Source organism: Palaemon carinicauda, chromosome 7, assembly GCF_036898095.1.
Source record: "Palaemon carinicauda isolate YSFRI2023 chromosome 7, ASM3689809v2, whole genome shotgun sequence".
NCBI lineage: Eukaryota > Metazoa > Arthropoda > Malacostraca > Decapoda > Palaemonidae > Palaemon > Palaemon carinicauda.
The window spans coordinates 167655295-167679836 of record NC_090731.1 but is presented as its reverse complement, the minus strand read 5'-3'; the positions used below and the strand labels follow the sequence as shown (position 1 = coordinate 167679836).

General features: G+C 40.8%; 1 protein-coding gene across 1 annotated transcript in view; it reads left to right on the top strand.

Moving 5' to 3' along the window:
- ClpP (Caseinolytic protease proteolytic subunit) overlaps positions 1–16803 on the top strand; it is a 39108-nt gene extending 22305 nt beyond the window's left edge. Inside the window, exons 4-6 of the mRNA XM_068377124.1 lie at positions 833–1025; positions 2924–3029; positions 16553–16803. Of these exons, the coding sequence (XP_068233225.1) occupies positions 833–1025; positions 2924–3029; positions 16553–16686 (433 nt within the window). The 3' untranslated portion in view covers positions 16687–16803. The remainder of the gene's footprint in view (positions 1–832; positions 1026–2923; positions 3030–16552) is intronic.
- Positions 16804–24542: the final 7739 nt, after the last annotated feature.

The window sequence follows — 24542 nt, the reverse complement described above, 5'->3', positions numbered from 1 at the left end:
AGACTAGCTTTGCTCTTCCTGGGGCTCCCCCTTCTCTTCATTATTTCTCATCTTGGAATATAGTTAGTATAATGAGGATGTTATTATTTGTTATATCAAGAAAATAGGTAATGTATGGATGGGGTTCAAGGCATTTTCTTAACCCACTGGTTACCCCAGCTTAGGTTCATGACTTATATGTCACCGTCAACCTACTTATATTGATATTTCGTAGTGTAACTAACAAAGGAATAAAGATAGAAAGAAGCTGAAAATTGTATGAGAAAGGTGAATAAATTTTCTCTATAGCACCTACCGTTACTTGAATGGATGACGCCAAAGTATGTCATTTGATCCTCAAAGGTTTAAGAAAAAATTGAGCATGTCATCTTCAGAATGGTAAAGCTAGTTGTGCTAGTGTGGACAAAGTTTTAACTGAATGGTCTTGTTAAGCTACAAATTAGAATTATGAGAGTTGATAAAAAAACAGCTTTACCTAAATGAAGATTGTGCATTTTTTTTTTAAGTTTTCTTACTGGAAGACGTGGTTACGTAGGAAAAAAAAAATATATGGAGGATGCTTGAGAGACCCCCTGACTACAATCATAGAGTATAAATGTTTATTTTAATTATACTTGATTTGGCTTGGTTTTAATTGTCAGTGGCTAGTGGTTCTGACCAGCTGAGAACTCTGGGAGTTATGGATTCAAAATTTTTTTTATTTATTTTACTCATGTCTAGTGATGTACCCATCACATGCAAATCTAATTTTAATCTAATATTATGTAATGGATGCTGTTTGTTTTATTTTTATTGAATTAATATTATATGAACAATGTTTTTACACTTTCAGTCCTGGAGGAGTTGTCACCGCTGGCTTAGGAATATATGACACAATGCAGTATGTACAACCACCAATTGCTACTTGGTGTGTTGGACAAGCTTGTTCCATGGCTTCTCTTCTTTTGGCAGCTGGTAGCCCAGGCATGAGACACTCTTTACCTCATTCGCGCATTATGATTCATCAGCCCCATGGTGGAGCTCAGGTAAGCTCAGATTTTTAATGTATAGAAATAAATTTTTATCAAGCAGACTTTAGTAAGGTTTCCATACAAAATGTATACCATAACCTTACAACTGCCATGTATTTTCGGATATGGTCAAGTCCAGGAATCCTAGCAGTTTCAAAGTCCAGTATTTAACAAGTAGGTAATATTGTCTTATTTGATTTACGTTTCCTTTTGTTCAGCTTAGTTTCTGTTTAAGATGTTCATGGCGCCTCACAGAGAACATCACAGGAGAAAGACAGATTTTTGCTTTTACAGTATTTTATTCTATTGCTCAACATCAGTGCAACTGTCCACCAATGCTCTTGCCTAACTTCAATGAAATCTGTCCACCAGTGCTAAGTACATTGATATCTTATTGTGTAATCCCTCTGCACTTGCTTTATATTCTTCTACTCTACCACTGTTCTTGTTTCCTCTCATCCATCTTGCTGACCAACCTCCTCTAACCTTTACCACTTTGCGAAACTTTATGGTTTTACCCTAGATGCACTTGTGCACTAAATGGCCTCAAAGACCCAAGTTTTGGGTTATGTAGTCCATAAATTCAATCCAATCTGGTATGAAAGCAGATTGCGTCTGTTCCCTTCATGTAGCCTTCCAGGTTATGTCTTAAGGTGGTGACTAAACTATACAAATTTGATTTGAGTTTAGGAAGCAAATAGAAATCAGACTAAGGTTGTGCCAGGTTGGGCAAGTTAAAGGTATGAACCAAGAATCCTAGGTCACTTTCAGCAGCTTCAGCCAATATCATCTGCTCTTTATGAACAGGGTTAATAGTTGGGAACACTTGTACTTCAAGGAGGGGACAGTAGGCATTACTTGAAGGTCTTTGCAGCATCGTTTTGACCTTCAGCTGCGCTCGCTATATAGCCTTTAAGTATTCCTCTGTGACTGCTTTCTTCCTTTCCTCCATCTTCCTATCCACCTACTCAACTTTGACTTCATATTGTAACTGCATGGTTTTTGCCCAGCTGCACATGAGCACTGAATGGCTCCCAGCTGGTCCGTGCTGGGTTTTATGACCCAAATTTATTAATTATCTCCATAATGCCCTGAAGCAACGGCAGACCCACTAACAGCTTTCCTCGATGGTTTGTCTTAATTTATTTCTTAAACAGCAGTTATAATACATAATTTACAGGTACCTCAAATTGATGGTTTTACCCTTTTCTGAGTAATCACTCAGGATAACTCCTTAGTAATCCCAAACCACAGGGTACATGATCTTAGTGAATAACACCAATTTCTTTGATTTTTCTATTTAGTGGAGAACAGTGGTGATTTCATTACTATTAATTTTAAACTTGTGATCCAGTATGAAAGTGGTTGAGCCCATGTCTCGTTAGGTGTTACTTTTTCGGACAGTAGATATTTTTTTATAAGCCTTGAAATGAGTAGTCCTGATACGGTAGTTCCATACTTGTTTTACCCATCCTGCCAAGATTTTTCCCATCACCAAGATGTTAGCCAAAATAGTTTATACTTCTAAATTAGTCCATAGGTATAACATTACTGATGCTAAATATTAAGAACAAGCACTGCATATCATAATTGCTGCTAATTTGTGTGAAAACTTTTATAGTTACACAATTTTCTGTTTTAAAAAAGAATTGCTTTAGATATTTGCCTTGTGTATTTCTTTAGGAGGAAATAGGCATATGTAAATCAAGGGCTTGTAAACTAATTTGGTAAAATTGGGTTAATTTTTTTTTTTTTTTTTGGTTATGATTTAATTTTATTGTGATTTATTTTTGTGTAGTATCTATTAATGGAGTTTATAGAGTACTGTACAATAATTTTGCCTCTTCTCTTAAACTTAATAATGATGTTATTGAAGTTTGTAACACTTGCTGGTAATTTTGTTTATTTTTCAGGGCCAAGCTACAGACATTCAGATTCAAGCCGAGGAAATTATGCGACTAAAGGAAAAATTGAATTTGATATATGTTAAACATACAGGAGTACCATTAGAAAAGATGGGTGAGTATTGAAACAAAACGTAATGTTTTACTGTGGAGTTGACGTGAGGAAGAAAAGTTGAGTGGCTATTAAACTACTAGTTTTTCCTACCTGTATACAAACCTTTTGTCCTTCAAGTAGGGAGTTCAAGTCTGTAAGCATTTAGTGTTCCCTTGGCTTGAAACCCATTTTTAGTGTAAATGATACTTATTTAATGTGTTCCAATATGTGGTGTTATTATTTCTTACTTCGGTCTTCTTGCACTAGTACTTTTTATATTTTCTTTTTAATGCTTCCTCTATTTTGTTACCTCAATGATATGTATATGTGAGTACAGTATATAGCTTATTTTGAGGCCACTACTTACAGTGTATCATACATAGTACTCTGTAGATGAAGATAATGGTTATTTTCACCCTTTCATTTAAGAAGAAACAGATTGCCTAAGAATGTGACTGTGTTATTATTGTCATTATCTCTATATAAGATCACCAGATTTGGATATAGAAGACTAGGCTGGTAGTTTGCATTCTAATGTCTGTCCATACGCTAAAGTAAGTGCTCCTGGGCAATCTCTTTGTGCCAATATTATTAGCGTGGTGTATCGCAAGTGATGGGTATGCAAATTTGAATATTTTTAAAATTTTCGGCAAAAGCTGAAAAATTGTTGCATCATGACTCGGATGGCAGTCGATACCATACCAACTAATGTAGGCATGGCCAATAGCAAATCTCTAATTTTCAATATTAATCTTACCCGATGATCATGTAGCTGTCAACTCTGTTGCCCGACAGAAATCTAAGGTCGGGATACGCCAGCGATCGCTATACAGGTGGGGGTGTACACAACAGCGCCATCTGTGAGCAGGTACTCAAGTACTTCTTGTCAACAAGAACTCAATTTTTCCTCTATCGTGCCACCGGCAAGACCTACTAATACGCCGTCCCTAACTGGATTTGTTTTCACAACTTTTTGGTGAAGTACACTATTCCAGTTTTGAGCTTTCGCTATGCAGGGGTTTTTATCTTCATTTCAAAACTTGAACTCGTTTTGGATAGATTAATTATGGTGACGAAGAGAGTATGGACTCTCTTTCACTTTTAAATGGCCGACCCTTCCCTTAGACGGAAGTGTTGGTGACGAAGAGAGTATAGACTCTCTTTCACTTTTAAATGACCGACCCTTCCCTTAGACGGAAGTGTGTTTAGGTTTTTGGTAATTTTGCTTAACAAAGTTATAGATTTATTTTATATCTCTCCGCCATTTATAGGCCTCTTCGATTAACTTTCCAGTTATTATAAACTTATAAAAGTTAATTTTTATGTTTGTTTATATGCGACCTTTCCTAATAGTAGGCGGTCCTTACTTGGAACCGTAGTTAATTAACATTGAGCCCGTCATATCGTATTTCCTTTTAAGAATTTATGCTAGTTTATTTTTAATGTTTTTGAAAGAATTTCTTTGATAGTCTCGTACTGTTTTCAAAGATGAACTAACGTTTAGTTTAGTCTCCGCAGTTGTTGACGTTCAGAACGTTCAACATGCGCTCTATCGTTACGATAGAGAGAGAGTATTTCACGGTTTCACGTTGCAGTAAGAGTAAACCGATTCTAGCGTTTCGTTCATTCTTTCTTAGCTTAAATGGTTTTAATTCTAATAAAGGAACTTTTTATTTGGGAAACCTTTCAGTTTTTTTTTCCTTTAACAAATGATATGTTTTAACGATATATAATTGGGCTCATCTCTCAGGTTCTAAGTCAAGAGAGAGAGAGAGAGAGATAGAGACGGAGGGGGAGAGAGGAGAATAAACGTTTCGTTCAAGCGGGAAACGTTGTTCTCGTTTTTTACTCTTCTCCCTAGTCGCTATAGGGGAAGAAGGTAAAACGTTTCTAGAGTTTTATTCTTGTTCCCAGGCTTTATGCGGTGAGAGATTTTAAACGTAGTTTATTTGATCTAGTGTTTAGTCTCTTTTCCAGCCACTGAATTCTTTATCTTTCATTATGTTTTTCTGTTACATTGTAAAACTGTTTTCGCAATTACTACCTTTTAATGAAGGATAGGATTGCGTGTTTCAGGTACAAATCACTTAAAGTTTCGAGTTCAGTGAAATAAGTGCAAACAGAAAATCAAAAGTGATAAAGTGATATGCGCAAAGTGTTACAGTGTTGCGTTTGAGGGTTCGTCTGTTCGTGCCAGTTGTTCACCTAGTCCGATACCTCTTACAAGCTCCCAAGCCCAGGGGAGAAGTAATGTCGAAGGACTTATGGGTTCCACAGGTCTTGATCGACGAACAGATGTTTCCCTCCGTGGTTTCGGGTGTATCTACACACGTTGCCGACGTGATCACCCCACCCACACAAAGACGAGAGAGCCCATTTATTCCTCGTCTGCGGAAGAGGTTTCTCGCAGAAACCATGGACCAAATCTTGCAGCTTTTAAGTGCAAGTCGGTCCCTTCCGCGCAAGTCCAACGGCCTAGGTGTAGAAACTGGGTCAGTTCGGACTCGCTCCAGTCATCCGACGACTGTACACCTCCCAAGAGAGGCAAGGTGGTACCGCAACAGGCAGTAACTCCGTCTGTTGCCGCACCAGCTGTTTTAGACCCTCAGTCACAACGGACAGTAGCTCCGTTTGTTGCCGTCTTTCATAGACCCTAGTGGTCCATGCTGCAGACTATACAGTCTCAGCTTGCTCCTTCATGCAGGAGTATCGTGTTGGAAGGTTGACAATGCACTTGTTAATCTACAACCTGCCACGGTTGTGCGCTCAGCAGATACTGCGGCTGCCTGCTCCCACACTCCACCTGTGAGAGCTCCACCTCCGATGCGCAGTCGACCCTGCCAGACGCATGTTCATGCTGCACCCTCCATTGACATGCGTGAGCTACCGCATCAGCAGTGGGAAGGTGCTGTAGAGCTGCCGTGTTTTGACACAATGCGGCATGCTCCGCAACCCATGCGGCATGCTCCGCATCCCATACGGCATGCTCCGCAACCCACGGCAGTCCCTCCCACGCACCAACACTCCGCTTTTGTTGTTGCCAGCTCCCACACTCCGACTGCGGAGAAGGTTGACGATGCACCCGTGGGCCTACACCTACCACGGTTGTGCGCCCGGCATGGCTTACTGCTCCCACACTCTTGTTGTGAGAGCTCCTCCACCCATGCACAGTCAACCCTGCCAGATGTATGATGACTCCCACAGACACACGGAGCACTCCGTTGCCGTGCGTGAGCTACCACAAGCTGCCGTGTTTTGACACGGTGTGTCAGCCTCCGCAACACACTGTGGTTACCGCCACTCGCCCGCAGCAAACTAGTCAGTCAGGAGTTGAGGCTTCCCCACACAACTTTGGTTGTTGCCAACTCACAGACTGTCAAACAGTTACATGACGTTGCCTTCTGGTCTGCTACTAATACACCAGTGCTGTATGTCCTCACGCTCCTGTTGTGGTTGACAGTTCAGTTTTTGACAGTTCACAGACTGTCAAGCAGTTTCATAACGTTGCCTTCTGGTCTGCTGCTTTTGCACCAGTGAAACCCTCACTGAGATACCTAGCTTTTCTCGGACATGGTTCCTGTAGATGAGAAAGTGCTTTTCTCCCTCCTTCTGATATTCCCTTGAGGACTCTGCCATTGGGAGAGGAGCCTTAAGCTGCTTAGCCTCCTATGGACTTTAATTAAAGCATAACATGCTTCCAGGGAGAGTAAATGGTTCCGCTTCAGTCGCTAACCCCGTCTGTTGCCACACCTGCTTCCATAGACCTTGGGCTTTGTTGCAAGACATGCAGTCCAAGCTTAGTCCTTGTTAGAGGATTTTTTACGGAGAAGAACCTTCTTGCCAACGACCTTCCTACCGGTTGGTTGTACGCCCTGTTGACGCTGAGGTATCCTACTCACGTCCGCCAGTTGAGATGGTTCCTCCACCGGTGCGACCCAGTGTGGGTTGCCAGTCGCACGTTGACGTTAAGCTACTCTCGGAGGTGGTTGTGGACGTTCAGTGTGTCACTGGGAAGACGTTCAACAACCAGCAGAGGTGACGTGTTGTGACGCAGTGCGGCAACCTCAGCAACCCGATAAGGGGTTGTCTGCACTACCCAGACAGTCTAGACAGTTTCGGGTTGTCGCTGTACTTCCTCGCATCCCCATGGTTGACAGTTCACAGACTGTGCAGCAGTACCATGATCTTGTGTCCGGCTCTGTCACGCATCCACCAGTGCGACCGGATTCAGCGAGTCAGACGTTGCCCACTCCGTTGCCGTTTCCTCATCAGTTTCGGATGAGGAACCCTCTGATGAGGACATGGCTGAACAAGACGATCAGCCCCCAGCCCTGCTATCCATCCAGAAGATGCTGAAGAAGGAATACGGCCCTGTCAGGCTGTGGATGAGTCTGGTTAGGACACTGTCATCCGTGGTTCAATTGGTGTCTCTTGGAAGACTACACCTCCGTCCTCTTCGGTTTCATCTAGCTCTTCACTGGAAAAGGACAAGACGCTAGAAGCGGTCTCGATCCCGGTTTCCGGAAGATAAGTCTGGTCTAACCTGATGATAGGACTTTATCAACCTTTTATAGGGTCTTCCCCTGACTGTTCAGACTCCCAACCACGTTCTCTTCTCAGACGCATCGGACGTAGGCTGGGGTGCGACCTTAGGCGGTAGGGAATGCTCGGGATTATGGAACTCGAGTCAAAGGACAATGCATTTTAACTGCAAGAAGCTTCTGGCAGTACGTCTGACCTGGAAAAGCTTCAGGTCTCTCCTTCAAGACAAAGTAGTGGAGGTCAACACGGACAACTCCCTGCTTTGATGTTCATCTCCTAGCAAGGAGGGACCTACTCTCTGACATGGTGCGAGTTCGCTAGTGACCTCCTCTCCTGTTCAACAGGTCTAGACTTTTCACTAGTAACAAGTTTCTTCCAAGGCAACTTGAATGTCTTAGCAGATTGTCTCAGTAGGAAGGGACAATAATTCCAACATATTGGACCCTCCACAGAGATGTATGCAAGAGACTTTGGGTCACCTGGGGCCAGCCAACCATAGATCTCTTCGCAACCTCGATGTCCAAGAGGCTCTCAATACTTTGCTCACCTATCCCGGACCCAGCAGTGGTTCTTTTAGTTGCCTTTCTACTAGATTAGTCTCATCTAGATCTATATGCATTCCCTCCGTTCTAGATTGTCAACAAGGTACTGCAGAAGTTCGCCTCTCACGATGGGACAAAGTTGACACTAGTTGCTTCCCTCTGGCCCGCGAGAGAATAACTTACCGAGGTACTTCGATGGCTAGTAGACGTTCCCAGAACTCTTCCCCTAAGGGTGGACCTGCTACGTCTGCCACGCGTAAGAAGGTACTCCAAGGCCTCCACGCTCTTCGTCTCACTGCCTTCAGAGTATCGAAAGACTCTCGAGAACTAGAGGTTTTTCGAAGGAGGCAACCAGAGCGATTGTTAGAGCAAGGAGTACATCCACCCTTAGAGTCTACCAATCGAAGTGGGAAATCTTCCTAAACTGGTGCAAGTCAGTATCCATATCCTCGACCAGTACCTCTGTAACTCAAATAGCTGACTTCCTCTTATATCTGAGGAAAGAGCGATCTCTTTCAGCTCCCACTTTCAAGGGTTACAGAAGCATGTTGGCATCAGTCTTCCGTCACAAAGGCTTAGATCTTTCCAACAATAAAGATCTACAGGACCTCCTTAAGTCTTTTGAGACCACGAAGGAGCGTCGTTTGGTTACACCTGGTTGGAATTTAGACGTGGTTCTAAGATTCCTTATGTTAGACAGGTTCGAACCACTTCAATCAGCCCCCCTGAAAGATCTCACCTTTAAGACTCTTTTCCTGATATGCTTCACCACAGCTAAAAGAGTCAGTGAGATTCATGCCTTCAGCAAGAACATCGGATTTTCATCCGAAACGGCTACATGTTCTACATCTTGGTTTTCTAGCCAAACACGAGCTGCCTTCTCGGCCTTGACCAATATCGTTCGTTATTCCAAACTTATCGTATGGTTGGAATGAACTAGAAAGAGTATTATGTCCTGTAAGAGCTCTTAAGTTCTATTTTAAAAACCTTTACGAGGCCCGTCTGAAGCTTTATGGTGTTCAGTTAAGAATTCATCTTTGCCTATGTCAGAGAATTCTTTATCCTATTATTTTCAGACTGTTAATACGAGAAGCTCATTCCCTTCTGAATGAGGAAGACCAAGCTTGGCTGAAGGTAAGGACACACGAAGTTAGAGCTGTCACAACTTCCGTGACCTTTAAACAAAATAGATCTCTGCAAAATATATTCGACGCAACTTTTTGGAAAAGCTAATCAGTGTTCGCGTCTTTTATCTTAAGAATGTCCAGTCTCTTTACGAGAACTGCTACACTCTGGGACCATTCGTAGCAACGAGTGCAGTAGTGGTGGGGGCTCCACCACTACAATTCCCTAATTCCAGAACCTTTTTAATCTTTCTCTTGAAATATTTCTGGGTTGTCCGGAAGGCTAAGAAGCCTTCCGCATCCTGGTTGATTTGGCGGGTGGTCAAATTCTTTCTTGAGAAGCGCCTAGATTAGAGGTTGTGATGAGGTCCTTTAGTATGGGTTGCAGCCCTTCATACTTCAGCACCTAGGAGTCGCTCAGCATCCTAAGAGGATTGCTAGGCTCAGTAAGGAAGACGTACTTAAAAAGGCAGAGTAATGGTTCAAGTCGACTTCCTTACCAGGTACTTATTTATTTTGTTTGTTATTTTGAATAACTGCTAAAATAAGATACGGGATACTTAGCTTCTAATGTTAACATGTATGCTGGTCTCCACCCACCACCCTGGGTGTGAATCAGCTACATGATCATCGGGTAAGATTAATATTGAAAAATGTTATTTTCATTAGTAAAATAAATTTTTGAATATACTTACCCGATGATCATGAATTTAAGGACCCGCCCTTCCTCCCCATAGAGAACCAGTGGACCGAGGAGAAAATTGAGTTCTTGTTGACAAGAAGTACTTGAGTACCTGCTCACAGATGGCGCTGTTGTGTACACCCCCACCTGTATAGCGATCGCTGGCGTATCCCGACCTTAGATTTCTGTCGGGCAACAGAGTTGACAGCTACATGATCATCGGGTAAGTATATTCAAAAATTTATTTTACTAATGAAAATAACATTTTTCACTGGTGTTATTAAGATTGGTGCCAGTACTTTGAAGGTTGAAAAGAATCATGAGTCTCCTTTGCCTAACCCAGGAGCGAAGGTTACCGCTAGTTGTAAACAAAAAGGAAATCATTTGTTCCTTTTGTTGCTTCAACAGAGCATCACCCAGAAGGTTAGGCAGATGTCATGGAAGACATCGGCACAGAGGATCTATCACTGTTTCGGTTGTTATGAAAGGTTATTGCGGAAATGTGCCGGAATAGGTAAATTCAGGCAATGCCTGATGATACTTATTCTACCATGTCATCTAAGGCTGCTTCTGCAAATACCAAGACTTCTTATGCTCACAAGTTTTATAGTATTTTTATAAACAAAGAGGATAAATTAATGTCTCAGTGGAAGAAAAGTTTTTAATGCTTCTTCCTATCTGTTGTTATTTTTGTTAAAACCTTATCTCGCTCAGAAGCATTCCTTGATTTATAAAACAAATAATTTGCTTAACCCTATTATTGCCTCAGATCAAGCTAATTTATTAGAATCCCTGGTGAATGTCAATAAAATTAATTCAATGAATACTGGTTTTGTGGGTTGGTTGTCTCAAAAGATGTTTGTGGGTAATATCCTGGCAAATTTATTTGAAGTTCTCTCTTGTAGATTCTATAGTAGGGGTTATTTTTAACTTTAGGAACATTTTGGGGACACCAGTATCTTTTCCTTAAATAAGATTATTTAATCTGTTAGGATAGAACTATTTCAGATGGCACTCGAGAACCTGTGACAATTTTTACTTATTAAGTATACGGAACTGTTCCTCAATGGTTGGGATGGATACTGATACACAGAAGCAGTCTTTGATAACTTCTCTTTTGGTTCCCATTTTGGATCAAGGTAAGATTGATGGTGGTGTAGATTAGGATTCCAAAGGAACAAAACATGATTTGAAATCTGTTTTCTCATTACTGTCCTGTCCCTCCTCAAGACAGTTCCACTTTACTTCCAAAGGAGATTTATCAGAACAGTGATAGGTTTTTGGGATTTCAGGCTAACGGAATGCCCGGAAGAAGTACCAACAGGACTCCTTAATTTTATAGGAGAACTTAATAAATGTCCCTACGAAGAAATCCTGGTTGGGCGAAGGCATTTCCACTTAAACAGGTTCGGGAAAACCTTCACCCTAAACCTGTCGGGTCTATTGATGGTAAGAGAGGGATATAAAATTCCTCGGTTCCCGAACCCTCGACTGTGAAGGGAACCCATTATTTTTCCTTGTTACCTTAACAATTTGGCCAATTCCCATATGTTGAAATTAGAAATTACAAAACTTCCAGGAAAGATATAGAGGAAGTCTTGGATCTATCCCTAGAGTTTTACTACAGGTTCAAAGTGGCCAAGGCATTAAGGTTTTGGAGGTCAGTTCTAGATGTTGATTCTAAACAAGTTTACAGTTCTTTCAGAGTTTTTTATGGGAACTCCTCCGACAGTCCTGGTGGCATGAAGGAAAGGGTGTTGGATATTTTTGATAGATTAAATAGATGCTTATTTTCTTGTTCCCATTCATTCTGACTTTAGGAAATTACTTTGGTTCGTGGGTGACTCGAAAATAAATCAATTAAAGTGCCTGTGCTCTGGAATTAGGAGTGCCCTTCGGGTATTCATCAGGTTGATGCTCCAATCTTAAAATGGTTGATATTTCTGTTTATTGGCAATTTTGAACACATCCCAAAAAAAAATTTGAGCCATCAGATATAGTTGCTAAGGTTATTGAGGAGGTTTGGAGTTCTAGTTAATGTGAAAAAGTCCCCTTTGATACTGACTCAAGTAGGTGCTATATTTGGGTAGGATCTTGGCAAAAGTTCCATTTCTAGCTTTTACATCGGAAAATAGAGTATTCAGTTCTTGCTGCATTTATTTGAAAAATTCAAGCAAATTAAAGTGATGTTGGTTCATAAGGGGATGAGGCTCCTAGAGATGATGGCATATCTCAAGAAATTCTTTTCAGTGGGTGTGGCAAAGATAAGGGATTTCCAGATACATCTCGGTTGTCATTGATAGGTCTTCCGATCTGGACACGATTTGTGTTTCAATGGTTCAGAACCAAATAGAACTGGTAAAATGGGATGATCCTCTTTGTTTTGCTCAGGGTGTATTGTGGGAAGTAAAGATCCCAGCTGTGTCTTTTCACGGATGTTTTCAAAGAATGCTGTGTCATGACCATGTGGATAAAAAGCTTTACAGTGAACCCTCGTTTATCGCGGTAGATAGGTTCCAGTCGCGGCCGCGATAGGTGAAAATCCGCGAAGTAGTGACACCATATTTACCTGTTTATTCAACATGTATATTCAGACTTTTAAAACCTTCCCTTGTACGTAGTACTGTTAACAAACCACCCTTTAATGTACAGAACACTTAATGCATGTACTACAGTACCCTAAACTAAAACAGGCACAAATATTAAAGGTGATTTTATATCATGCATTTCCTAAACATGCTAAAAAGCACGATAAAAAATGGCAACCAATGTTTTGTTTACATTTATCTCTGATCATAATGTAGAAACAAACTGGAGGTAGAGCTTTGCTTATTACCCAGACATATTTCCCATACTTTTCCCTTAGAACTAAATCACATCTTCCTACTTTAGATATATAGATATATATATATATATATATATATATATATATATATATATATATATATATATATATATATATATATATATATATATATATATATATATATGTATGTGTGTGTGTATATATATATATATATTTATATGTATACACATATACATACAGTACCTACATATATACATAAATACATGCATACATATATATATATATATATATATATATATATATATATATATATATATATATATATATATATATATATATATATATATATATATATATATATATATATATATATATATATATATATATATATATATATATATATATATATATATATATATATATATATTACTGTATACATATGGGTTATGGAAAAAATCCGCGAAGTGGTGAATCCGTGATGGTCGAACCGCGAAGTAGCGAGGGTTCACTGTAGTCTCATACATACCGTTTGAAATAAGAATTATTTCAAGATAATTAATCTTTAATTTATCCACATTGGAGGAAAAGACTTTTTATTTCAGGGTATCGTTTTCTTTGCCCGATTAAATCAGTTAAGTTTTATTTAGACAAAACTTAAAGCATCAGGGAAAAGGTTCTTAATTCATTTTTGGGGGCTAGGTCTCCAAGGCATTCTCATTCTAAGATTGCAGTGTCTTTTTTTATTTAGTGCACTCAGGTCAGATGAGGGACTTAATAGGTTCAGGTTCTTGATATTAGAACTGCAGTTTCCTCCCTTAATTTGTGTAGAAATCTTTCTTGGGAAAGAGTTTTCATAGCAGCTCAGTGGCGTACCAAATCTGTTATACCAAGCACTACAGTATTTTGAAGAAGACTGGTTTTCTTTCTTAGAGAGTTGCTAGATGTTAGGTGTGGTGGTAGCTACATGTGATATTTTACTGTATATGGTATCGGGTATGTATTAGTGGGTGATTTGTATTAAAGGTCATTGAATTATAGTTTAACAGATTTCATCAGTGAGAGTTGCTGTTCTGGGTATTGTGGTAGCTATATTGTTCCAGTGTTAAGTATTAAAAATATGTTTGTTCCAACACAGAGTACTTACCTCGAACTACTTTCTTAGGAGTATCTGGGATCTCCTCCCAACCGACCAGAATTTTGTGTAGTTTCCCCTATCTCCGTTTTCTATAGTGGGTCTCTCTCTAGCGGATGAATACGCGCCCTGACGCGACCCGGGTCAGTAAGCGTGTGTGGCCAGGTCTCGGTCACCAGTAAGTTTCTGGTCGCATCGTGATTAACATCTCGCCGCGCTGTCTTCACCCAGTGCGACCCTTTGTGTCCCCACGTGGTACCCACGTGTTCAACCCTATCCTTATCCACCTCTTTCCTCTGTGTGCCTGTTTCGTTTGGTGCTTTAGTGTAATATTATGGAGCATCCTCGTCGTTGCCCCGGGCCTATGGCCGTTAAATCTTGTGGTGTGTTTCTGTCCAAGCCGGAGGTCGACCCTCTCACCTTGTGTTCTACGTGTAGGGGCAGTGTTTGTTCCCCTACAGCCACGTGTCCGGAGTGCGAGTCTTGGTCCGAGGTTCAGTGGGTTCTCTACGGAACCAAGAAAAAGAAGGCAACCAAGAGATCGCCCAATAAGGCTAGCATCTCCTCGCCATAGCGTCGCCCGATGCCCAGTCGGAGAGGAGTTACCTTCCGCCTTACCCTAACCAGAGTAGGGGACGAGGTTAGTCCGTTGCAGGGAAGCGGCCCATTGACCTTCCCCAAGTGTCTGATATTCCTGATGTGGGGGATGTTGTGTCGGTTCAGGCATGGGGGGGGGGATGCCTGAAGGAGGGGCGGGAGTGTGCTCGGGAGACGAGATCCTGGTGCCCACAGGACCCGTCTCGGTCGAAGATCCGATGTGGGGGGGAAGGCCGCTACGGCCCCTTCGCCCGCATCATGGGTATGTGTTTCAGGTGCTTCAGCGACTGGGGGAGAAGCGGAAAAAGAAGCAGGGTCGTCGAATTCCGGTTCCATTGCCTGGACGGCCCCCAGGACGCCCTTCAGGTCGCCCTTGAGACTAGAGGAAGAGTTCGACAACTGGTTCGCTCCCAAGGAAGCTCCTCGGTCTCCCTTGGCGCCGTCGTCAACGCTCCCGCCCGTCTTTCTGCAGCCTCCTTCGCCAGTGGAACGACACGAGGATCCCCCAGCAGCATTAGATGTACTGTATCAGTGGACTCGGCAGGCTCGTCTTCCTCCCCGTCATCATTCTCCTCCTTCTCGTCGGACTCGTTCTCTTCGGAAGATGAAGGCCCAAGGGCTTTTCCTCATTATCACATCTCCATCAGTGTGTGGGAGTAAGCCATTTAAACCTCGGATAAAATTGATACAAATAAATTTTTAATTGTTTCTATACTTGCCTAAGGTTCATATCAAGCCTCCCTCCCAACTCGCAACTAACCAGTGATGTCAAGGGCTGTTGAAAATGCTTTAAATTCAAGAAGGAAATGGCTGTTACTATTTGGTATACCCAAGCGCACTTTTTGCTGTTCACTGCCATATTAACACAATAGACTACTGAAGGGTCATGGCTATTTCAGTGGAAGAGTGTCAAATTTTGGATTTTTAAGGAAGAGGTCGACATTTAGCCAGCTTCGAGAAGGAATCCATATAACGTGAAAGTGAGTGTAGGAATAATTAATTTGGTATTTAGATTTTGTTTTTTTGCACCATTGGAAAAAATAAATTTCCTTTCCCTTGATATATGCTTGATAGCTATTTATCACTCCTATCTCAAAACAAGAAAGTGTGAAAAAATAGGTTTACGGTGTTACCACGAGTATAATTTCTTTTGGGCCTGCTTCTTTGTGTTGATTTTATTATAACTCTTCATCACAAAATGATTGACAAACTGAGGAAACATCACTTAACCCTTTTACCCCCAAAGGACGTACTGGTACGTTTCACAAAAGCCATCCCTTTACCCCCATGGACGTACCGGTACGTCCTTGCAAAAAAATGCTATAAAAATTAGTTTTTCATATTTTTTGATAATTTTTTGATAAAATTCAGGCATTTTCCAAGAGAATGAGACCAACCTGACCTCTCTATGACAAAAATTAAGGCTGTTAGAGCAATTTAAATAAAATATACTGCAAAATGTGCTTGGAAAAAAATAACCCCCTGGGGGTTAAGGGTGGGAAATTTCCAAATACCCCGGGGGTAAAAGGGTTAAGAGCTAGTTTGGATCTTGGTTATGACTTTTTTTCATTCAGTAATTACAGCTTACGAGAAACTAGCTCACAGGTTTTAACCCTTTGGGTGTCATTCACCATAATTTACGTCCTCTATTTACAGTATAATCCATTCAGCGCTATATGATGTAATTTATATCCAGTAGTTACCAGACTTTTTTCCTATATTTCATTATTTACATACATTACTTGAACAAATTACAAAATATGAACATTATATGTCAATAGAAGGGAAATTTAGTGAGCTATACGAAAATAAATGTTATAAAGTCCTATCTTGTATAGTTTTTTGCTAAAGAGAGTTAAGTAAAATGTAAAAAAAAAAAAAAAAAAAAAGGGCCTGAAGGTTGAGTGTCAAATCATTTGGCTAGGAGTGGGACTCAAAGAGCTAAGTGTACTATGGTTTTTTTTGCCATGAAATGCCAAATTTATTCTTCGACATTTCTGAAGGTTTAAAGGCTGATTCTTTGCTCATTGTCATGATGTTTTTTACCTGGTATATTTTGTTTATAAAGTAGGAACTACTATATGGTTTATGTATGGGATTGTTTTATATTTCTTTCTAGCACCAATGATGGAACGTGACAAATTCATGAGTGCCGAAGAAGCAAAAGAAATGGGATTAATTGATGAAGTGTTAACCAGTCCTCCTAAGGTTGGAGATGCTGCGCCACAGACTCCTCCTCCGTCTTCAGAATAACCTCTTGATATTCAAATTTGTGTATACAGTAACTGTAGGGAATTGTTATATACAGTATCTTATTTTAAATAATTGTGGGTGACATTTTTAATTACATTTATTAAAAGATTGGAGATATGGGTGAATTTTTTTATCACAAAGGTTGTCTGCTTTATATGTATCGTGCATTTTGTCAATGATTATGAATTAATCTTAGCCTTGGGCTTGGTGTATATGAGCATTTGTTTTAATGCAGTGCTATTGATTTTTACAGGGCCTATTCCTGCTTCTGAATGTATCCTAGACTGTCCATAACAAGAATCCAGGAGTACCTTTCTCTTGGGAGATGATGCTAGTGTATCTGGTTCCTTTAGGTTGAATTGGATTGCCTATGCATACATATATGTTCAAAGTTGACATTGTTCCTACACTGTTGTGCCTCTTTAATTCCTCCACCTCATCAATAATTTAATTTCATAGTTTTAATTTTTTGTAGGTGCTTTAGTGACATAAAGGAATAAATGCAAATGTATTTCTTGACTGTTTTTATCTGATTATTATTTTCAGGAAGCAGAGCTTAGGCAGGTTATCTTGATGGTTTACAAGAATATCAGCTTGCTGATCGCTAGCTCGCCCATCACCAATAGTCGGCTAATGCTAGCTTGCCACACTGATCACTGATTGCTAGCTCGCTGCACTGATCAATGATCACTAGCTCGCCGCACTGATCACCGACCACTAGCTCGCTGCACTGATCACTGATCGCTAGCTCGCGGATCATTTTCTCAACTCTGTGATCGTTGAACCTTACTCTAACCAAGCATTTGTCGATCGCCAGCACTCCAAGTGTCCCCTCAGATCTAGCGCCGATCGCCAATCTCTAGCTCGCCTATCACCAACTAGTCGATCGTCGAACTATACTGCTGTTCCTCAGCTTATCCAATCATCCGCCAGCTCATCTATTCTGTGGCACTCCGATCGTCAGCACGCTGATCGCCAGCTCATCGATCAGCAGCCTACCTTGCCAGCTCAACTTTGGAAAGCTCGACAGTCACCAATCGTAAGTCAGCGATCACCGATTGTCTGCTCGTACTTTCACCAATCGTTGATCTCCAGGTCACCGATTGCCAATAGACATCTCGCTGATCACCTTTTGCCTGTGACCTCAGACTCTCCTCGGTCTTGTCGTTTGCTAGCCTTACAGCCCCTTGTCAGACCAACTCTCCTCACCTCCTGCTCATCAACGAATTCCGGTTCTTGACTCTCCAGCTAGTTCTAACCACGGGGTCGCTCATCCTTCAATGACCCGCTGTCATGCGGCTGTTCGCCATTCGATAATGATTAACCGTTTGCTATTGGACAATGGTTAGCCATTTGCGGACTTATCTAGCGGTTCGCTGTTCATCTACTGCTCTTCGATCGCCAACTCGCTGATCGGCGAGTCAACCCACTGATCAATGGCAGATCACCGCTCGCTAGCTGACCAGTCGGGCTTTGACTGCTCGTCAGTTACCATCTTCGGCTCACTGATTGCCGATTCGCTGATTGCTGACTGCTCACCGTTCACCGGTAGTTCGCTACTCGGCAGCCCAACAGCAGCCTTCAACCACTCACTATAGTAGTCATCCTATGCCTGTCGTTCCCCAGAAAGATCGGAAGGCAAACGTCACCTTCCTCGCTGCTCGACATTCACCATCACGCCGATTCACTAAATCATCGGTAGGCGATCGGCAATCCCTATTAGCAGCTTGTCAACAGGTGACTACTCGCAAGCACTCTCCGACAGCACAGCGGCCACGATAACGAAACCTTGACCATCGTCAACGTTCGCCAAAACGACGTTGTTCTAAGGAACAGCATCACTTGTGTCGGGCGTCCAAGGTAAGGTTAAGTGTTGGCTTACCCACTTCTTCATCAGTCTGGACTGAGTTCTCTCCTAGGGAAGAGTCCCTACATGATACGTTCAGGGTTTCGTGTCCTGTTCACTCATTTCTCGCTCCACTGGTCAATACCCCAGCATCAACGAGGGATCCACAAAGTAGCTTGCCCTTTGGGCTGAAGTAGACACCATGTTGGAGAAGGTTAGACAAGTGGTAAGACCACTGGTCTTCACGTGCGCTGGACTTAGACGCATACTTCCAGATCACAAACCATCCATCATCAAGGAAGTATCAGAGATTCAGTCTATACAACAAGAAATACCAGTTCAAAGTGCTGAGCATCAGTCTCTCCACAACACCCCAGGTCTTCACGAGAGTGTTCGCCCTAGTGTCCTCCTGGGCTTATAAATTCGGCATCAGTCTCCTACATTTCCTGAACAAGTGGTTGATTTTAGCAGACTCGGTGGCAACCCTTCGTCAGCACCGAAACAAACTTCAGAGGCTTTGCCAAGATCTGGTGATCATGGTAAACCTTGAGAAGTCATCCCTACTCCCTACTCAAAGACTGGTATACCTAGGAATGATAATAGTCTCCAACCTCCACAAAGCCTTCCCATCAGGCGACAGGGTAGTGAGGCTGAGGAAGGTCTTGAGACCTTTTCTCAGATGAAAAGAGCTCCCTCCCAGAGGTGACTAAGTCTCCTCGGGCACCCATCATCTCTGGCTCATCTAGTTCTCAACGGCTGCCTCGGGATATGATCCCTCCAATGCGGCTAAAGTCCATCTGAAATCAGACCTTCAATTCTCTAGACATTCTGATCCCTATGGGACCAGAGGAACGGACAGACTTTGAGTGGTGGGTGGCAGACGAGAATCTGCTGAAGGGTGATGATCTTTTCGTGGACTTGGTGTATCCTGTGCATCAAAAGATAGGGGTTGCCGCCCCATGTGCTACATCACACGACCTCAGGCCTTTGGTCAGAGTTTGGAAAGAGTATGTACCAAGGCACTTCCCCTAATCTTGGGGGATAGCCATCAAACAAATGAAAAAAAAAGGAAACCTTTCCTCCCTACGCTCCTCCCAGCCTGACGAGAGACTCAACCGAGTTTGGCTGGTACTGCTAGGGTGCCACAGCCCACCCTCTCCCGTTATCCACCACAAATGAAGCTTCATAACGCTGAATCCCCTACTGCTGCTACCCTCCGTGGTCATCCAAGGTGACCGGAGGAGAAATATTTAGCAAAAGGTAAGGTGTATGTTGCGTTTATGGATCTGGAGAAAGCATATGATAGAGTTGATAGGGAAGGAATGTGGAATGTGATGAGGTTATATGGAGTTGGTGGAAGGTTGTTGCAAGCAGTGAAAAGTTTCTACAAAGGTAGTAAAGCATGCGTTAGGATTGGAAATGAAGTGAGCGATTGGTTTCCGGCGAGAGTGGGGCTGAGACAGGGATGTCTGATGTCGCTGTGGTTGTTTAACTTGTATGTTGATGGAGTGGTGAGAGAGGGGAATGCTCGAGTGCTTGGACGAGGATTGAAACTGGTAGACGAGAATGACCATGAATGGGAGGTAAATCAGTTATTGTTTGTGGATGATACTCTACTGGTTGCAGACGCGGAAGAGAAGCTTGGACGATTAGTGACAGAATTTGGAAGGGTGTGTGAGAGAAGGAAGTTGAGAGTTAATGTGGGTAAGAGTAAGGTTATGAGATGTAAGAGAAGGGAAGGTGGTGTGAGGTTGAATGTCATGTTGAATGGAGAGTTACTTGAGGAGGTGGATCAGTTTGAATACTTGGTGTCTGTTGTTGCAGCAAATGGTAGCAGATGTACGTCAGAGAGTGAATGAAGGATGCAAATTGTTGGGGGCAGTTAAGGGAGTAGTAAAAAAAAGAGGGTTGGGCATGAATGTAAAGAGAGTTCTGTATGAGAAAAGATTGTACCAACTGTGATGTATGGATCAGAGTTGTGTGGAATGAAAATGACGGAGAGACAGAAATTGAATGTGTTTGAGATGAAGTGTCTAAGGATTATGGCTGGTGTATCTCGAGTAGATAGGGTTAGGAACGAGGTAGTGAGGGTGACAACAGGTGTAAGAAATGAGTTAGCAGTTAGAGTGGATATGAATGTGTTGAGGTGGTTTGGCTATGTTGAGAGGATGGAAAATGGCTGTCTGCTAAAGAAGGTGATGCATGCAAGAGTTGATGGGAGAAGTACAAGAGGAAGGCCAAGGTTTGGGTGGATGGATGGAGTGAAGGAATCTCTGGGTGATAGGAGGATAGATGTGAGAGGCAAGAGAGCGTGCTAGAAATAGGAATGAATGGCGAGTGATTGTGATGCAGTTCTGGTTGGCCCTGCTGCTTCCTCCGGTGCCTTGGATGACCGCAGAGGTAGCAGCAGTATGGGATTCAGTGTTATGAAGCTTCATCTGTGGTGGATAACGGGCAAGGGTGGGCTGTGGCAACCCTAGCAGTACCAACCGAACTTGGTTGAGTCTCTTGTCAGACTGGGAGGAATGTAGAGGAGAGGTCCCCTTTTCTGTTTCATTTGTTTGATGTCGGCTATCCCCAAAATTGGGGGAAGTGCCTTGGTATATATATGTATGTATAAACCTTAGCTTTTTATAAATGCTTACCAGCCAACACTGTCCCCCATCGAAGTTGTACCTCCAAGTAAAGTGAAACAGTCACAGTTGTGTGAGTGAGAGGGATAACTAGCTATCCCCCTACCCCTCCCACTAACTAGCGGGATGGTTAACCTTCGCTAAAATTCTAATGGCTTGTCTTTTCAGCTTTGCCTAAAGCAATAGCCCTATAAATAGGTAAGGTTTGTATCGTTAGGAAAAATACAAATTCTTTCCATATATGTCATATTTTTTCTGTTTCTGTTAACGAACCTACCATTAGTGTTAGTTTCTTTTTAATTTTAATATTGAATTAGTCTATAAATCTAAAGACAAGCAATAGTCACAACATAGAAATCAGTTAATGCCTAGATAATATTTCCCTCAATTTTAAAACATGGCCATTTATTAAGTTGTTGATTTCCAAATATTTTACTTCTATAATAAGCATGAAAGACTTAATACGATGATATATTTGTCAATTTTCAAAAGTTATATTTTTTTGATGTGGGTGATTGTCATGTCATAGGAAAGTCTTAAGCAAGATTATATAATTTTTTTAATAAAATCTTTACTGTATATGAATGTAGACTTTGAATAATTGATTAACAGATTAATACTTTTTGAAGTTTTATGGTTCACAAAAATACAGTACATTACTTTAGTTAAAATGACTTCACAAATTTGTCTTCACACCATAGTCCTGGAATTATTGTTAATCTATTCCCAAATAATGTATTATAACCAATTACTTTATTTACATTCATGATATATATTTTTTTTAATTGTTTGCACTTCAAGTTTGTGTCAAACATATTTTGAACATGACTCGAGTCATTTCGTAAAGTTCAAAGTTATATAAATTTTTGTGTGTTCTAATGATAAGAAAACCCTTGTCTTTCATATGAGTAATATTGTTGCAAGGAAAAGCCTGTTTTTTAATATATAAACTTTTGGTGTGTGTTCCAATTATAAGAAAACTTTTATCTTTCATATAAGAGTAATATTGTTGCAAGCAAAAATCTGTTTTTGAATCTTGTTAACAGCAGGGGCAGCAGACAGGCAAGTGGAGGTCTTAAAGAGACCCTCCCTTTTTCAGTCAGCTGCTGCAGAAAGCTTTCTTTCCAAATTATCTTAATTATTTTGCTCAGAAATGGTATTATTACTTTCTGGAATTTATTTAAGATTGATGGATTTATTTTCAGGCAAATGATAAAAGTTTGATCATTTGATCAAACGGGTATGACCAAGATGTTTGTGTGGTAATTTTTTTTCTTTTACCATTTTCTTTGCAGGGGCTAAGGATCATTCTAGTGAGGAGTAATCTGATTGTTCTTTTATGTTATGTGTAAAATACAGGACGAAGCACAAGAAGGCCAAACAGCAAGTTGGAATCTCTTGGAGTTCTAGGATTAATTTTTGGTATGTTTGTACCACAGCCCAGTGTCTTCACATAGTACAGTATCTAAAGTAAAAAGTATCTCTCAGCTTTGAGCACTGTGTTCTGGCATAAGAGCATAACCTCATACAGTATATGAGTTGTCCATGCTCGTGAGTTGCTTTGCATAGTCTTGCAAGCTCAGGGTTGCAGAGTAATGTGCAACCCTCTTTTCCATAGTTTCGGTGGGGCACCGGTATAGCCCTTGAGGTTGTGTCGACCCGACAAGTAAGCATTGTTACCAGACCATGATGAGTGGCAGGAGCGACAATAATGTCAGAAGCAAAAAAGCCAGTTGTATTAAATAGTCAGCAGACACGTCAGTGTTTAACACATCTGAGTATTTTGACAAATTTTGTGAGGATATGCAAATTGAAAAGTTGAATGATCTAAGGCAATGATGTGGCAGCAAACACTGCTACTAGATCTAGCTCAGCCCCTTGGTGCATGTACTTGTTCTCTGTCTCCACTTAGGTTCACAATAAGTTAAACTTTGAGCTCTGATGTAGGGTTGTTTCTGCCAGAGAAGTCTGGTAACATTGCCATGGTTAGCAGCCAGAGTAAAATTAAAATTGCTCCACTTTAGAAGAACTGCAAGAGAATCACTAGTATTGTAACAATTTTACCGCAACTTTAAGATGGCTACAATTCAGACTTTAGAAATTACAGTACTTGAGAATACACGTCAATACTTTCTGTTTTTTTCAGAGATGGTATTATCATTTTATAACCATGCAATTAACGTCTTATGTGGAACGAGACCCAAAAAATTGAACAGCCAGATGTCATACAGTAAACACATCACTTCTGGATTTGTGTGCTATTTAGTGTTATTTCTTACCCGAACTAAGAATACTCGAACATTGCAGTGAGGGCGTTTACCCATCATGTTCATGCTTCCGACGTCATTTATGCTCATTGCTGTTACCCATTGTGATGTGGTAATGATGGTTCTTGTCGCGCTGTTAGGTCATATGGATGTACCGTGAGGGAGGCTTCAGATACATTTCTGGTGAATATTGTTTTTCTGCTGTTGGAAAGTGCCATGGTATTTTGTATAGAGTCCAGAATGGATTGGATAGGGATCCCCCTCATTCTTTTAATATTTTGATTTCCTTATGAAGCTCTTAAGTTATTGATTTAAATTTCTTAATGGTAAACTTTTTGGCTTTCATGGTATCAAGTCGAATATTTGGTCTGTCGTTTCTGCATTCTTTAGATATTTTGACCATGACCCAGTCTTGTGATTAAATTTTAATTTATACTTTTTCGGGACCTTTTCCTGATAACTGTTTATGCTATCAGGTACCGTTTATGTATTTAGTCACATTTTGTTTACTCGTAAGTATTTGCTTAAGTTAAATGATTTCTTGCTTGTGCATAGTATTCTTGAACACTAAATATTAGAAGTTGGAGGCATTATTGAATTGGCCAGTTTTTTTTGATACTGCAGATTTCACTAACCAGCTCAATGATCATGAATATTCATTATTGGTTTTGTATGGTTAGCTTTTGCCCGTAGCAAATGGAAGTATGGCTAAATCAATTCTTAGTCTTGGGAATTCAGATCTTGGATGTGGTTTTAATTAGAACCTTTGTATACATTAAAATTAAACTTTGAAAACCTGATCTATTACAATGAAAAAGCATTTTTGAGGGGGTGTACTGCTAACATCATTAGATTGAGAAATTAGTAACTTAAAAAAAAGCAGACTTGTGGAATATATGATCTTTCTTTGTTTTGTATGCTACATACGTACCTGTCTTATTTCTTATGTAGATAATTTAGATAATTCTAGGTACTTTTCGTGTAGATCATTTAATCATTTATTAATATAGTTTATTATGCATAAATGAGTTCTAAAACTTAGTTCCTTAATCTTAATATTTTATTATTTTTTGAGACAACAAATAGAAACCTTGTTATAAAAACTAAACA